The following is a 16483-nucleotide window of genomic DNA, read 5'->3' on the forward strand; positions in this document are numbered from 1 at the left end:
TCAACACCCATGGCGACATCGCCCATCAAGAAAGATGGAGACACTTGTATCAAAACCTCGCGCCGAGCGGCCCGTAAGGGCGCCAACACAGAAACGCGCACCTGCGGCTAATGCAAGCCCCAACCAGTCTTTTCTTCGGTGAATGAGTACAACAAACGGCGGTGTACAATATTCAATATTATCAACAACCGGTCAATATGGCAGAGGAAGGAGAACTGATGACGCGGCGATGAAGGGGCAGCCGGTCAGCGAACACTGGAGGGGAGGATATGCAAGACATTGGGTGGAGAGCTGGGGAAGCATGAGGCACAGCAGATAAAAAGGAACCACAACGACAACGCCCAAGACCAAGGCCAGATGGTGCGCGATACCGATAAGGCAATGTATTCCGGAACGGTCAAGAGAAAAGAGACACAGAAGCAGGTAGGTCGATGCAGAGGGCGGCACGAATGCAGCCGCACATCGCATCGCATCGCATCGAAGACGCAGAAAATTGCTGCATGTTTTTCAGGAAAGGAACCTGGTGGCTGGGATCAGGGCTGAAGGAAGAGATCGCAGCGCAGGGCAACGCAGCACATGCGCTGCCTGGTGTGGTTTGAAATGGCTTGGTGTGGTGTCGGGCACAAGCCCGTGATTCGTGATAGTGACTTGCAGCGAGCTGAAGCGGTAATCGTCAACCGTCTTACATGTTGCTAGAGAGCTCAGATGCGTCCTATTTGGATGGGCCGCCGGCTAAAAAAGAACCCTGTCCCATCTTATGCGGGTGTAGTGTAGCGTGTAGTACATACGCTTGACATGATAGACATCTGCCTGGTCTGAAGGTGCGTATAGTGTGCCTCATCCTCAGCAGTAAGGATCCATATTGGGCACAGAAACGGTCTCAGCTATCAGGGCCTGTGGGGTTGCATTATAATCGGCATCAGAGAGATAGCAGCCGATCAGTCACGATTGAAAAGGCAGACGGGGTCTGGGTTGTGCAATAAAGACGAGATTAGCATATTTCAACCCTTGATAGGCCTCGCAGTTGTGTTATCTTGGCATGATATAACGTCGTTCGGGAGCCTGGCGAACCCAAGCCAGTAAGCTCGGCCTAGTATGCCCTCAGTTTCGCCGTAATGGACTCATCGAGATGCTCTCTGTCATGATCGAAGATCGGAGCAGAATTGTGAGATCGTCTCGTTTAATAGAACAGAAAGTTTCAATGAAAGGAACAATAGCATGTGTCGCGAGACCCCTCCACTGTAACAGCATCTGTCTACAATGTAGAGATTTGAACCCATGTAGGAAACTTGATGCCGTAGAGTAGCAATGTGAATGGCACAGCTGCATAGAAAGAGCGGATGGGCGTGGGGAGAGCTTGATAGAGGGTTGCAAGAAACACGGATTTGGCCATTTAAGAACACCATGAATAAGGAGTCATGCGATCTAAAAATAATAAGACCCAATTGCTCCTCATGGCCCTCATTCTTTTGTTGTATATGGATACTTCTCTGCAGATTAGTATCGGCCAGAGACGGATCATGAACCAAAACAAAGCTCTCATGAGCCATGCATTTGGAGGCGCTATGGGACGATGGCTGGCATGGGTTTATGGCGTCTCCGGCCTTGACCACGGAAACACAGTGGAACAGCGGTACTTGGGCGGAGCAAGTGGATAAGTTGTAGCTAAAAGGTTCTCTGGAGGAACTCGTTCATGGATCGTATGTTGGGTACCTTGTTATCCATGTTAAACCAAGCGGGTAGAAATGCCAACTTCGAAACCTCCATGATACAGCTTCTGGAACGTATCACTACGAGAAACAGTGGTTCTCGAATGTACCTTGGAGAACTTCTGGCGAACTGATTACTAGTGGTGTGATGGTTGATATGGTGAAAAAGATGGACTACTGAGATAACATCGTATCATGAAGACATTTGTGTTACACATGACAGGACAGGCTGCACCTGCTTCGTCCTTGGCCTCCATGTTGTCCACCAAATGGAAGCGGGAATAAGCATGGCATCCACTAAGAAACTAGACCAGTTGAAGAAGGAAGGGTGCCCAAGAATGAAAGGAGAGACACCCATCGGTGGTAACTTTGCCGCTGCTTCGATCCTTTGTTCGAGAGAATTGCCTAAAGAGGCAGTTCGTTGAACAACCTCCGCATTAGTATTCATCCTTCTAGTACAGAAATAGGCTCTATCTGCCTCGACTGTATGTTATAAAATCATCTTGTAGGTATAGTCCAGCGAGGATGATGCCATATTCGAACTTAAAGAGCTTGTATAAAGCTGTAAAGTAAACGGGACCATTGAGTTCAATGCCTCATAGGCCAAGCATACGGCAAGGATCCATTTCGTTTGCGGGAACCTGGACCTAGAAAAACAACTTAGAGGTACAGGCCTGGTTGGCCATGTACAGAATGTGCAACACATAACTCTCATGGCTGGCTGAAGCTCCGCTGGGCTTACGTGACTTTCCTTTCACGGGCTGTACAGTATCTCAGTCTCTTTCCTTCTGTCCAAAGACTCGTTTCATAGTGAGCTTCAGCTGTTCCTCTTAACTGGGGTTTCCTACCCGTGAATGTCCGGGTGGCTGTGGATGGATGTCGGAATAAACCCAGCAGCGCATATAAGACCCAATTGAAGTTGAGATTCCCTTGAAGCTGCTCCAAGGGCATGACCTGAAACTACGGGGATCCTCATAGTTTGCATTGGGTCAAATTCTATCTGGAGCCATTGCCCGTCCATCCGAGGCTGGCGGTATGAATTGCGGTAGCGGGAGGTAAGGCAGTGAAGTATACTTGGAGCGAAGAATTCTAGCGTCCCTCCAATGGACGCTAGGCTCGCAGCAGGCCCGATACTGGGGTAAGATAATTTATTGGATGCTAGGGTCTTGTTCAATCAAGGATAAAGGATTGAGGGACGACAACGGATCAAGGCAATCGAGTGAGCGTGCATAAGGGATGGAACTTGATAGAAATAGCTGGCATAATATTGACCTTATACAGCCAAACTCGTATTCATGATGCTTAGGTACAATGAGCAAACAAAACAATGTACATTTAATGTACAAGGAACAACACAGACCAACCATCATTCAACGGGGTCCAATGTGTGGCGGTTAATATTGAGTTGGACCTGGTCCCGCCATTGAGTAAAAAAAGCACTCCAATGGTACGACCTGGCATCCATAACATGTACAGAACACAACGGCGGAGCTTTTGTGTTTCTCGATTTGTCGCAGCTGACGTTACTGGGACTCTTGTCTGTAACAAAGAGACGCGTGGAAAATATACTCCAGTCCGTTATTGCTGGCAAACGCTCGTGAATCGTATCACGACAGATTCGTGTTCGCTCGGCAGCGTGAAGTCTGATTTGGCAAGTTGACTCATAGAGGTACAAAAGATGACCATCCAATAAGAGTGTCGATCAAGGGTTCAGGTTGCCGATTAGCATCTAATACTGCATTGATGCTACATTGATACTGCAATCATGCATGCAAACCGAGGAGTATGCATCATTTGTTTGTAAGAAATGGCGTTTTACATATCAGAATTGTCATGCAATCGTTGCGGTACCGTTATGTCGACATACGAATGTTTCATGATGATACAATTGGCGGGGTACTCATACTACCTATTTATCATTCTATACAACAGATGGGATTGCGCGTACTGGGACAAGCTGCAAACACACAAGAACTTTCACGAAACAACGCTGCCTGGTATGAGTTGCATTCTCCATTCGGACATGGCTGCTTCTCGATATCCAATTGTACAATTGGTGCTTGTTGAGTCATGTAGACTAATACCTTGAATCGTTGATATCTGACCTGAAGCTTGGACACCGAAAAAGCCCGCTTGACCGCTTGCTTGTCCATGTTTGATGATGACGGGAATCAACTCTTGCTCCGGAAATCTCACTCTATCCATGCCTACTTGTTCATTTGTCTCTGCTTGGTGAGATGCTTACCGTTATCACATCAATCCAACAAACCAATCCCTAAGTCGAGGTGCCGATTATCACAGATAGCAACAAGTGGATATCAGGAAACATCCACGGATCTGAGCCTCCCCACAATTAACTCCATGTTAGGCACTGCTGGTGCGTGCTGGACCCAGGGAGCAAGAAAACTTCTGACTTTAAACTAAGGCGCCAAAATTAACCAATCTTTAGGCCTACAAGGAAATACTAAACCTATCTCGTCTTTTTGTCATTTGTCCCAAGTTTTCTTGCCCCCCCCCCCCCCCCTTGGCTGGGTCCTGGGCGCTGGCGCTGGGCATTGATCACCAAAAGGCTTCTGTATCCGACTCAGCGGCCAGAATTTTGCTGAAATCCATCGCTGCCGCTGCTGAGAGTTTCGGAAAGGGAAAAAAAAAAAAAGTTAACAAAATTTTCCCCTCCCCCACCTCGCATTTTCCATTTGCACCCCTTGAAAGGCTTCCAAATCAATGGGACCCTGTCGGGTTCCCCTCCCCCTCGCTCCCAATCGTTCAATCGTACCTGCCCGCCATTCCCCCACTAAGCCCTCGCACGCCTGCGGCATGCCTAGGTTGCACCCCTCCTTCCTCATCGTCAATACCACTGAAGTTGCGCATCCGTCTTTCGGCAGCCCTGTCCTTCACAGCCAAAACAAAATTACCTTAGACCCTTCCATTGTGCTTGTACCTGCCTCTTACTGTTTTGCCCGTCAGGTACTAAATCAGCCAAGTAGCTCACGTAGACGGAGCACGTACCTCGTTCGTACTCTCTTTCCGCCTACCACTAAACCACTGTAACTACTTCTTCCGACGCGGCTTGACCACCGACTACCTTCCTTACCTGAGGTGCCTACCAGGGAAAAAAACCACTCCTTGTGCCTGGCAACTGCCTCCGCTCACCCTTTCCCAACTTGCCCTGTATCCCTCGTCTCTTTTCTCCTTCTCCCCTTATTCCTTCCTTCTTTTTACCGACCCTCCACCCCTTCTTCTACCCTGCCTCTTCCCTCTCTCTCTTCTCCTTCTCTCTTCTTCCCTCCACAATGAGCGCTCAAGAACCCCTCCCCTCTACCAACTCATCCTCAGCGATAAACAACACCACGTCTAACGCTGTCGCTAGCCAAGATGCCTCGGGACGACAGCCCTCCTCCTCCGCCGCCGGTTCCTCCGAACTCTCCGGTGCAAAGATAAGCCTGCGCAAGTCGCTGCGAAGCTTCCCCGACTTCCCTATCCCGGGTATCAACTTTGTCGATATTATGCCTCTCTTCGCCGACCCAACCGCCCATGCCACCCTTGTCGATGCTCTCGAACTTCAGATCGCCGAGGCTTTCCCCACCAAGCCTGATGTTATCGTAGGCCTTGACGCCCGTGGCTTCCTCTTCGGCCCTGGTCTTGCGCTCCGTCTCGGTGTTTCTTTTGCTGCTGTCCGCAAGCAGGGCAAGCTCCCTGGACCTTGCGCTACCGCTGAGTACGTGAAAGAGTATGGCAAGGATCTGTTCCAGATGCAGGAAGACGCCGTCCGTGAGGGCCAGAAGGTCCTTATTGTGGACGACATCATTGCTACGGGTGAGTAAATCTGTTTGCAAAGCAGTATGCTTGAGGCTTATTGGACCTTGACTGACATGAATCATCAGGTGGTTCTGCAAAGGCTGCAGCTGAACTCGTCCAGCAGCTCAAGGGCGAGGTCATTGGATACTTGTTTATTCTTGAGATCCCTGGCCTAAACGGCCAAGAGAAGCTCGGCACTGCTCCTGTCAAGATTCTTCTTGAAGATGCTTAAGTGGCTGATGCCAGGCTTCCTCTATTTTCGATCCCACTTCCAGCGATAAAGCGATGCCGGGCCATAGATCGACGTCAATTAGCTCTGGTGTGCCTCATCGCGGCGCATTTGTGAGAAGTTTTGTTAGACCTGGAGAGTCTGTTTTTGCTCTATTTGTTTTCGAAGTGTTGGCGGCGGTAGTGACCAAATTTTACAGCAATTCACTTATTTTACTAAGTGAGATCTATATTGGTTGGCGTTTTGTGGATGACTTTTTCACGACTCAACAACAGCAAAAGTCTTTTCGGGTTCGCGCATATAGAATGGGGGTTTTTGGAGGATACCTTGATATAGCCATATAAAGAAGAATCGCAAACTAATAATCATAAATGCCAGTATTATCCGCCCACCTTCTGGCTGCTTTACCATCATGAGACAATAATCACATGCCTTGCAAGGGCATCATACCACCTACAGCTATGATTAGAATTCTTGAGATTATGAGTAGGTCTCTAGGTCAGGTTTATAAGTATCAAGTTGAGCTTACAAGCAAGGCTTTGGTTGTTAAACGTATCATACAAAGAGACATCTATCCCCTGTTTCCCTCGAAGCCTCAAGGTATCATACGCTATCAAAAACAGCAATATACAAAAATGACGATAAAAGCCACCAAAATAACTCCGAGACATGCATATGAACTCTATGAGCTCGTTATAAGACAATGGCGTTCTCTATCAACATCCCTTGACTCTCCACCACGTACTTGCGCCGCATGCCTACACCCTTAGCCTCGCCGAAACGTTCATAATCACCCTTAGCTCCACGCATGAGAACGAGAGGCACACCGTTGAGCCGCCCCATGCCTCGGGGTGTCACTTGCGCCGTGGTCAGCAGAGGGCGAACAATCTCATCAGGGCCTTCTCCTGAATCATCACCCTCGTCAATGACAATCACAAGTTGTAGTGTGTGTGGCGAGGCCGGAAAGCTAGGTATGCGCTCTAACTTTTCGCTGAATGAGCAGCCGCCGCGACGAATGACAATTATTTGATGTTGGCGAGACGATGACTCGGGCAAGGGGGCACCACATGCTTCACCACCGAGGAAGACGGTTTTCCAAGGAAAGTTGGCGACGGGCTTGCGGGAGTTGTAGCTGGGTGAACCGACCATCGGTGTATCGATAATGGGCGGCAGAGGAAAAGCGCCGGGGCCGGTAGATGTGTAGGCCGTCCAACGGAGTATAGTGGGGCCGGGACCATCCATCTCCGTCTCCGGGAGATCGGTATATGCGGGTTCAAAGACGGAGCTCACGGCACGGAGAAGCGACTTGAGGAGCGATTCCGAAGGAAGAGCCGCATGACTCGGAAGAATCTCACTGGATACGTTGACGCCCTGGGCGGGTGCTGGAGCACTGGCATTCGACTTCTCTGGTGTATCGAGGAGAAGGTCAATCTCAACGATGTCCTTTCGTCGAATACAAGTAAATGCATCGTCTTTGTAAGATCTCACATGCTCTGCATGAAAGAAGACATTCTCGTGACGACCAAGCTCTCTACTTGCTGCGTGTGTAATTCTCCAGGATCGATCTGCAACCTTACCGCCCTTCTGCTGTTCCAATTGAAGCCGCATGCCATCAAGGTTGCGGACCGTTGGTCCGTTGTGGCTGTACCACACGAGAGACGTCCCGAAACGAGACACAAGCGAGCTTGCCGTGTCACCGGGTGGAAACTCTATCCATGTCATGACGCGCTCAACGGGCGCGGCGCATACGCCGTCATGCGGTAGCATTGTTGGCGGTAACGTCCATGGAAACATTGTGTGATTGGTTTTAGCTCTATATCTCGTCACATGCCCTTTCTTCCGATCGAAGACTTCTACGGCTTCAAGGGGTCCATGAACATTGGGAGTATTGTGCAAGTCCACGAATAGTGCGACACTGAAAAGGTCAGGACGAGCAGCCGTAGCTGACCCGGAAAGACCTGGAACTGTAGGTACCGGACATGAGTGCGTGAAGCTCTCATCAATTGTGTCGTTCTTGGATACGACACGTTTCGATAACGAATGTCGTCGAGTCGGCTTCTGACGGCTGCGCTTGGGGATAATAAGGGGGTGACCCTCCGTAGAAAAGACAAACGCAGCATCAACCTTGTTGAGAGCATGGTCTGGGTCGAAGAGGAGGTACATGTACTTTGTTGTTTCGCCAAGGAAGAAGCTCTCCATGCGGTCAGAGAGCTCTCCTGTTCTCACGTCTTGAAGACCAGCCCATCCACATGGAGCACGACATCGTCGCTCAATGTCTTTAAGAACCATTTCTCCGACATGCAAGTACCATGGGTCTTGTGTGGCACGGTATATATAATATGTTGACTCTATGAACTCGGGACGGCCTGGCCACCAACCGAGCCCCTGATCAACAGTGTTTTCGCGGACAGACCACCGCTCAGGCAAAGCAGCATAACGCGTCCAGAGAGCAGTATAAACAAGATTTGCCTCTACGGCTTCATCGACCTCGCCAGCCATAGCTAACAGACCCGGGTAGAAGGCACCCAAGCTATCAATCCACATAGTATATGGTTGCCCAGTTGTGCGATGATTATTCGAGTAGTATGGATAATGACTTCTGTCGGTGTACAAATATCGCTTGACAGAGGCGTGTGCCTGATGCCATGCATCCAAGAACGCCTCAGAGGTCTGTAGCTCGGTAGGCAGAGGAGGGTGGAGGACGTTGGGGTCGAGCCACTCAGTGCTGCTCTGTCGACTAGTGGTCGACTTGTTGGGCATGCCGTGTCCTGAAAGCAGGATATGGCTCTTCAAAGCATATTCGAAGAAGCTATCCATACCAGCACCAATCCCGGCGTGTGGCCCTATCCACTGCCCACCCTCTGCGTCCAGGCCGTTACCGACGAGTCCAATTTCACTCCTTCGTCCCCAGACTGCCCAGAAAGCCCTCTTGGCCGCTTGCTCGAATCGAACGTCTCCTGATAAACGACTGAGAACTGTGAACTCTAGGGTAAGACTTCCAGCGCCGGCACTGCAAGTCTCGGTGATCTCCCCTGAAGCAGTCTCAGGTTTGCCCTCCATGTGACGAAAGAGGGGCGAGTTTGTATAGAAAGGAATCCCATGTCGAAGATTGACCCGAGGATATGGAATGCCGGTGTCTGTGTAAAATGCTGGGAGAAGCCTTTGTCCAAGATCGAGGGCCAGCCTTAAAAGTTGACCATCGTATTTGAAACCATTCGGCCAGGTTATAGGTGCCAGTTCAAGGGGGTCGTCCGCCTGAGTCGCCCAGGCTGGCTGCACAGTATACCCGTTGATAGGCAGCTCTCCTATGGCAAAAAGATGCGCACTGAGAAGGCCACCCAATCCACGTATTACGGTCTCAAAAACCTGAACCTTGCTGTCGAGGTCAAATCCAATCGCTCGAATGCCCTGGCCCGAAACACCTGGTCGTCCATCACCATAGTATCGCACAAAATCCGCTATTCCATCTTGGAAATCGCTCAGAGCTTTCGACCCTGTCCCTGACGCATCTTCGGGTCCTCCGGCGAGGATCGCAAGTGTCGATAGACTATCAATGAGAGTAAGGGAGTAATTTCCTAGGGCATCGTTCAGTCCGATATGGGCGGGATTTTCTCGATCTCGGGTCAGGGGCGAGCACGTCAAAGGTCGAAGCTGTGGAAAAAGTACAGTCAGCTTTGAACGGTGATCAGCTGCGATACCAGACAAACCTCATCCTCAGGAAATGCATGTTTCATGTAATTGCCAAAGCCATGATAGAACATATCGACTGTTTGTTGGCGCAACCGCACAAGGTGGTCCTGCCGCATTGCTTGAGCCGTCCATGATAGTGAGGCCCAGATCAAGAGCTGCACCCACACCAATAACATCATGCCTCCTGGCTCAAATAGCCAATGCCTAGGCCTCCGAGACATTGGCCAGGGGAAAATGGCACTCGAGAGCTACTGGGCTCATCGAGGGAAGCCTAAGAACAGCGAAACCGACTGTAAACCATACAGGTAATATGCGGAACGCCTCGAATATGACGCGCGACAGACGCTTGGCGTCGCGATTTGAAAGTCTGGAGGAGACGAAATCCTCACGAATTCGTGGTGACAGTTGTTTCCTGTCATCATCGCGCCACATGTGGCTAGCCGTGCTGTGGCGTTTCGTGAACTGTGGTCCAATCAGGTACCGTACTTAAGGGAGGCTCTTTCCCAAACAGAGTCTCCGTGAAGTCAAATATCTTGAGAGCTTCGACAGACCTGGAGGTTATTCTTTACTACTCTAATCTCATAACAGATTATCTTTACTTCGCTTCTATGTAGGTCAACAGTGCTTGCATTATCAAACTCAATTTGATCATGGTAGCCTCGTCCCTTCCTATCTATCAGTCATCAAAATCACCTTCCTTGTCATTCGTCAATACTATAACACACCCCGAATTTCGATGCAACACAAACACTAAGGTAACGACGAGCCAACAACATCATTCAGAAGCAGAAAACTCTCTCTCAGCACTAGTTGCCACATGCTCACATCTTTACCCCTCTTAACTCCTTTGTTTCGACGCCTTCTCCGAAGACTTAATCTCACTAAATCACAGCCAGAATACGCGAAGCCCACTCAAGTTTATGCCAAGATAAAAGGTCACGATGAGAACATCATAAGTGTGCCAGCGCGTCACATCCCTGGCGCTAAGGCGAGAACAGGGAGGGTCCCTTGGATGAACGTCACTTTTGATCTAACCATATTGAAGCGTCAAGCGGCAATCAGCCAGCCGTCTGAAGCGCTGGCTGTAACTCAACGTTGGTTATGCCCTGAACTGCTCAGGCGACAAACGTTAAACGCGTTTCGAGTCATCAAATCGTTATCTCTCATCACACCGTCACGCACAATAGAATCTCAAGCGCAGTTTGGCTGGCGTTGGCCCCATTCGTCCGTGATCACTCGCTGGTGAACTTTCTGGACCTCAATACTCAAGGCGCCTAGGGATCGAAACATGCGCCTGTCCTGTCTGTGCTCGGGGAAACAGAATCAGATCAGTCCCCACTTGAGTTCCTTTGAAGATCCTCTGCTACAGGATAGATTCATTGTTAACGGCAAGCCACGCGGACTGCTAGTGACTCCTAGCGCGTCATCGGGATCTTCTTTTCCGCTGAGTCTTGACCTAAGCTATATCTGGTTACTATACCAAGCCAAGGACCCTGGAGATGCGATGAGCAGCGAGGTCCGACATGAACGTTCAGCTGCGCTCACTCTCAAATTACCTTGCTTCTAGTCCGGCAACACTGCTGCAATGTTCCGTCTCCGCCATCCAGTCCCTATGGTATGACTTCACTGTTGAAAAAAAAAAAGAACCCAGAATCGGTAATTTGCACAGCTTCCTGTTGCAACTCCACGACATCTTGTTGTTCCACTGCCATAGCGCATTTCAACTACTGTTACATTCTTACTCGGCTCTTTTTAAGAGTGCAATATAATCCGCTGGAGTATCATGTTGAACAATCGCTGGTCCTTCCAACAATGGAAACGTGGAAGTACCCTCACCACGTTTCTTTAAGTCCCTATGGTCTTGCCAGGGAGCCAGATCAACCATATCCTTAATTGGCAGGTCGAAATACCGAATCAGAACAACTGAAAAATCGGGGTTTGCTGCCTTGACAAGCCTTCACATTCTGAATTGGAGAGCTTCGTCCTCCCAGTCTTGACATACTTCTCAAGACCCGCAGGCTTCTACTGCCACGACTCCGAGTGGTTTGACTTCTGCCATTTTTGGTAAGATTCTCTCTTGGGTTTCTATTCCCCCAATATAAACCTCTGCAACACTTTCACTGCAATATTCCATCCTATTTCAACTGCGGCGGTCAAGCAAAGGCAGGCCGTCAGCCAGTTATCGGTCTCTTCTGAGGTTTGACATTGCCGAACTGTCAAACGGCGTGATCTGCATCGGGGGGCTAGAAACCTGGATCCCTGGCGGCTAGGTTAAGGGTGTCCGCGAACGGGGCCACTAGTTTAGGCTCGAGGAGGCCCTGTCAAGCTTGTCTCGACACCCTCCCGGCTTCCGAGGGCACCCTGAATCCTTGCCAACCTGAACCCAGTTACATGCAAGTTGCAGCGAGAATCAAATTTACTTGAAGCGCAATTTTCCAAACTGTCGGGTCTACACAAGGACAAGTTTGTCAATACGAGCTATGTGTTGTCTCACTCACGCTCCGCCCCCTTTCTCAGTCTTTCCAGGTCTTTCGCATTCCCCCCTTGCTTTCGTGGCAGCGAAACACGCCATCTTGTCAATTCCAAAATCGCCAATCTTAAGAGCACCCAACCAGATGTTATCTCAAAAGTCTGACCCCAGATTTTGTGTGAAGCCACTCAAGTCACTTGACTTCCCGCCCGCCCATACAATTACCTCTCAAACTTGGCAATATCTTCGGAAGCAGTGAAGACATAGATAGATACTACAAGAGCATTGGGGAGACGTGATACGACGCAGAATTCCTTCTTATACAAAGATGCCGGGTTCTTTACGAAGCTCTATCTTAAACAATTCCTTGGGGTATATGAAAGGACTCTTATATGGAAAATACAAAAAAATGAGGGGCTCTTCGTTGAGAAGATGAAGTTGTCTATAATGCCATTCCCGAAAATGAGTCAGAAGTTTTCTGTTTTCACGACCCTCTGCGTCCTCCATACATCGTCTGTGTTGGACTCAATCTCATCAAGGGTTGCATGCGATTGTTTTGTGGTGGCATTGCTCCCGGTTCCATCTTCATTTGTTGGTCCCACATATGTGCGCTCATCATGTGGCCTCCAGGGCCATCTTCTTCCATCTTGATATTGGGAAGGCCATGCACCTGGTTAATAACCTCATCTTCATGAGTGTTGTGGGATCCGACGCTCATCATCTCGTCGTGCTCATCACCGCGGCCAGTGCGCTTCCTTGTTTGAACCGACTTGCGTCGTCTTCTGATATTGAGATCCCCATGGGATTCCATGTAAATCCCCTCCTCGAGCTTTAGATCGTTGACAACTTTGACTTCTATGTCGCTAGCATTCAATCGCATATTTCGGGAACCCCCTAATTCGTGAAAGGTCTCAAGCATCATCTGATAACGACTCTTCTCGACGATCTTATAAGCCTCTCGAAGCAAGTCCTCCTTAAAATAGTTAGCAAAGTCCTCCGGGTTCTGAAGCCAAAAGACTTACATCTCTAGATAACCACTCAATGTACTTGGACCGGCCTCGTTTGAATTTCATCTGAAGCATTTCCTTACCGGGGCACTTCTGGAAACGACTCTTATAATCGCTCTGGATGCTCTCCCACATATCCTGACCCTTTTGGTTGCGGTGCTCCCAGCGAGATTCGAATATGCAGCGCTCCTCATCGGGACAGGTACTCTTGAGTGTTGGCGGGACCTCTTCTCCAAAGCAATTCTTGTGCTCGTCGACAGGCTCTTCAGCAGCTGCACTTCTAGAGGCTCCTGACCTCTTGGTTGTGCGCTTTTTGACGCGGCCAGGGGCGTGTAAGGCAGATCTTCGACGAGGGGATCCAGTCATGGAGCGTGGAACATCTGAAGGTAATCCGTGCAGTCCTGTCTCTTCTGGGCTTCTTCGGCGGTACTGAGGTGGATGATGCTCGGCCAGAAGAGGAGCAGGCGCCATTTCGCGATGATGCATGCCCATTGGAATATGATGATTGTCCCTCATCATCATGTGGTCTTGGTGCTCAATTGGAGGCGCCATATTGACGTAATAAGGGTTGCTCATAGGTTGCGGTTCTGGTCCGTTTGAGACACCAAAAGCTCCCATATAGGGCTCTGGGGGCCCGGGGGTTCGACGTCCATCGTGGACATAATTGGCATGAAGGAATTCCCCTCCAGCGACCGGAGCTTGAGAGGTCATGGGCGAACTCGCTTGTGGGGATTGGCTATTAACGTCAAATTGTCCTGCCCACTGCTGCTGATGATACATTCTGGAACTCCCAGGAGGGCTAGGGTGTTGATTAGGTGTGCTTGGAGGCGGAGGATATTGTGATGCAATTTTTGACACGCCGTGCAAAGGAGGAGATCCCACGACTGAGATAGGAGTTAAGAGGTTTGGATCGCACTGGCCAGAAATGCTGTTGAAAGGTGAAGAAACCTACAAGAACAAGCGTCAGTTTTACAAAAGGACTATTGGGGGCAGAGCTTTGGATCTATGGCAGCGCTATAAAGACTCTGCCAAGTCCACGTCCGCTCCGGATGAAGCTCGACTTACAGATGAGTAGGATGTCAGATCGTGGTAAGGGGAAGTCTCAGTTGTCGGAATTGAGTCGTGCAAACTGGGAGCTCCCGAAAGACCATCCGGCTGGGGTAGACCTGGGGCAATATACTGCTGCTCGACCATGATCATGTGGGTATCAAATTGGGGGATTGGACAATCGAAGTCCAAATCGGTTGGTTTATGTTATAGGCGGGGCTGAATAACAGAAATGGGTGCTTCTGTGAGTGGTGGGGAGCTGTTGATGCTGTGGCTGCAAGTTCAAGATTCAGACCGAGACTGATAATGGCACATTTATGACCAGAACCCAAGATACTTCAAGAAGGCATCAAGACCCGGCGAGGCAGATATGGAAGAACGAGGTGCAAGACGATTCAGCCTTTTCTGGCCGCGGCCGCTTTTTGAAGACCTGGGGGGGTCAGAGATCGAGGCCAAGAGAGTGCAAGGGCAGGAAGGAGGAGTTGAAGGGAAACAGAGCCTTGTGGGGTCACAGACGGGCCGGCCGCTTTGTATAAATGGTGTTTGGAGATGAAGAGCAGTGGAGTGCAGATCGTTGGAGTGTATGTAGGTTTGGTGTACATGGAGGTCAGCCTGAGAGACAGCAGTAACGAAGTACCAGGACATTTTTAAGAGCCGTTCTTTTGGCAAGCCCAGGACGAGATGGACGAGCCAGAGACAGGCCTCGGTGCCAGGGGCAAATGGGGGAAGGACTGGGGGTGTCGAGCAGAGGGATCAAGCCCCAAGTACAGTATGGGTACGGCCTGGCATTGCCTTGAACCTAGGAAGTGGAGGGCTTAAGCTGTGAGGGCTCGGGGCTCAATATCCTCCGCCATGCCAAGATACTGGAGCTGTCGTGCATAACAATAGCCGCCGAGGGGTCTAAAGCAGCGAAAGAAACGGGCTGGAAATAGAGAAAGACTAAGGGCAGAACAGAGGACGTGCATGGTCGTGCATGGTATGCCCGTGGAGATGACACTGGGATGGCTTAAAGGATGGAGGGGAATCATCGCGACCATCGCGGCTTCAAGGGCGTGTGTGGGAGTGGGAGTGGTGTTGAATTTGGCTTTTACTTTGGCTTGGATATGGGCGTGGGCATGTAAAACGAATGAATATGGGGCGGGGGGTGTTGGTTTGGGGGTGTTCTGCCATCCCTCCATCCATCACATCCAGCTTCAGTGTGTACATTATGGGTGTGAGACGATGAGATGGTATGGGAAAATGGATTGAAAACAACACCGAAAAGAGTCGGATGTTTCTTCGGACGCTTCCTCGATTTCACCAGGCCATCACTCTTTCGTCAGTCAGGGATGCTTGGAACTTTTTCCACCAGGCAAATCCCCCTTCACACGACCACCGCCTCGCATATACGATCTGGAGCAGTCTTCTATCCGACAGTCTGGATAGAGTATGTAATGGCAATCTCTGGTTATCAGTCTAGCAAGTGATGAGGAGATTACGACTCAACTCGACTTGACTCGATTCTCATCCCACGCGGAGCTGACCTGTGAGGTCTGCGTTTGGTCAACAATGACAGAGGAGAATACAGCACGGAATCGAAGAGCAAAACAGACTGACTATTCAGAACCGCAACTATGATATATTATGTGGTAGGCCAAAGACATCATGAGCTGTCGCTGCACCGTCAACGTGTACGTATTGGAATGGAGGGTCGACACGAGTAGCCAAAAGAGAGACGGATGCCCCGAGAGGGAAAGGCGAGACAAGCTGAAGAGCAGTATTAGGTCTCTGCCAAACTAAAAGGCCAGGCTGAGCTAACGGGGACGAGAAATCAGTAATGCCCGAAGAGAATGAAAAGAACGGGGACCTGGGGGGGCCTAAACCTGGACCTTGACAATAGACGATGACATGGGCCAGCGACCACTGACCAGGTACGCAAAAGAGAAAATATGTGAGCGATAGGAAACGCAGCAAGGTGGGGACAAGAGTGGCCAAGGACCCTTTGTGTCTGGTCTGTCTTTAAAGAGGGAAGAGGCAATCAGAAAGGTGGGAAGCTGTACCGGGTTACGCTACCTGGAGGCAGACATCCAGGAGCCGTGCTTCTGATGAGTTTCTCATCACCTTCTTCGTAGACATGAACCGGTGAGTCAACAAGCTCATCTTGGGTTGGTCTGACCAAGTTATCAGAGCTGGGACGACAATAATGTATGACGGACAGCAACAAGGGCTGTCAGCAGGAACAGGTACAGGTACAGGAACGCGGGAACTCATAATCCTGTGCGGGCCGTTTGGCGTCCATCGATCTGAAGATCGGCAGCTTTGAGAGAAATGGTGCGCCAGTGACGTCCCGTACGGTACGGGGATGTTAGTGGAGGAGGAGGGCGGAATACAGAGAGTCAAGACATGAGAGAATAAGAAAAGACGCGATGATCTAAAGTGGGAGCAGGGGTCTGCCGGGGGAGCGCATTTGGGGCTGGGTGAGGCCTGGCCGGGCCAGGCCAGGCCAGCACAGCCAAATAGCTCAGCCGGCATAGAAGAAAAAGGGTACAGAACG

At 50.1% G+C, this 16483-nt stretch overlaps 3 protein-coding genes across 3 annotated transcripts; 1 reads left to right on the forward strand and 2 right to left on the reverse strand.

The window, feature by feature from the left end:
- Positions 1–4849: 4849 nt before the first annotated feature.
- FOBCDRAFT_1208 (phosphoribosyltransferase-like protein) lies at positions 4850–5867 on the forward strand. Its single transcript, XM_031180919.3, has 2 exons — positions 4850–5525; positions 5594–5867. Exons 1-2 carry the CDS (start codon positions 5003–5005, stop codon positions 5737–5739), a joined length of 669 nt encoding a protein of 222 aa, XP_031041687.2. The 5' UTR covers positions 4850–5002; the 3' UTR covers positions 5740–5867.
- Positions 5868–6265: 398 nt separating this feature from the next.
- Positions 6266–9656, reverse strand: FOBCDRAFT_1214 (glycosyl hydrolase family 47-domain-containing protein). Its single transcript, XM_031180920.3, has 2 exons — positions 9444–9656; positions 6266–9387 (listed from the first exon to the last, which is right to left on the reverse strand). The coding sequence occupies exons 1-2, from the start codon at positions 9645–9647 to the stop codon at positions 6430–6432; spliced, it is 3162 nt and encodes a 1053-aa protein (XP_031041688.3). The 5' UTR covers positions 9648–9656; the 3' UTR covers positions 6266–6429.
- Positions 9657–12028: 2372 nt separating this feature from the next.
- FOBCDRAFT_1218 (uncharacterized protein) lies at positions 12029–14385 on the reverse strand. The gene is made up of 3 exons (XM_031180922.3): positions 13969–14385; positions 12919–13851; positions 12029–12869 (listed from the first exon to the last, which is right to left on the reverse strand). Exons 1-3 carry the CDS (start codon positions 14101–14103, stop codon positions 12381–12383), a joined length of 1557 nt encoding a protein of 518 aa, XP_031041690.3. The 5' UTR covers positions 14104–14385; the 3' UTR covers positions 12029–12380.
- Positions 14386–16483: the final 2098 nt, after the last annotated feature.

Source organism: Fusarium oxysporum, chromosome I (assembly GCF_013085055.1).
Source record: "Fusarium oxysporum Fo47 chromosome I, complete sequence".
Taxonomy (NCBI): Eukaryota; Fungi; Ascomycota; class Sordariomycetes; order Hypocreales; family Nectriaceae; genus Fusarium; species Fusarium oxysporum.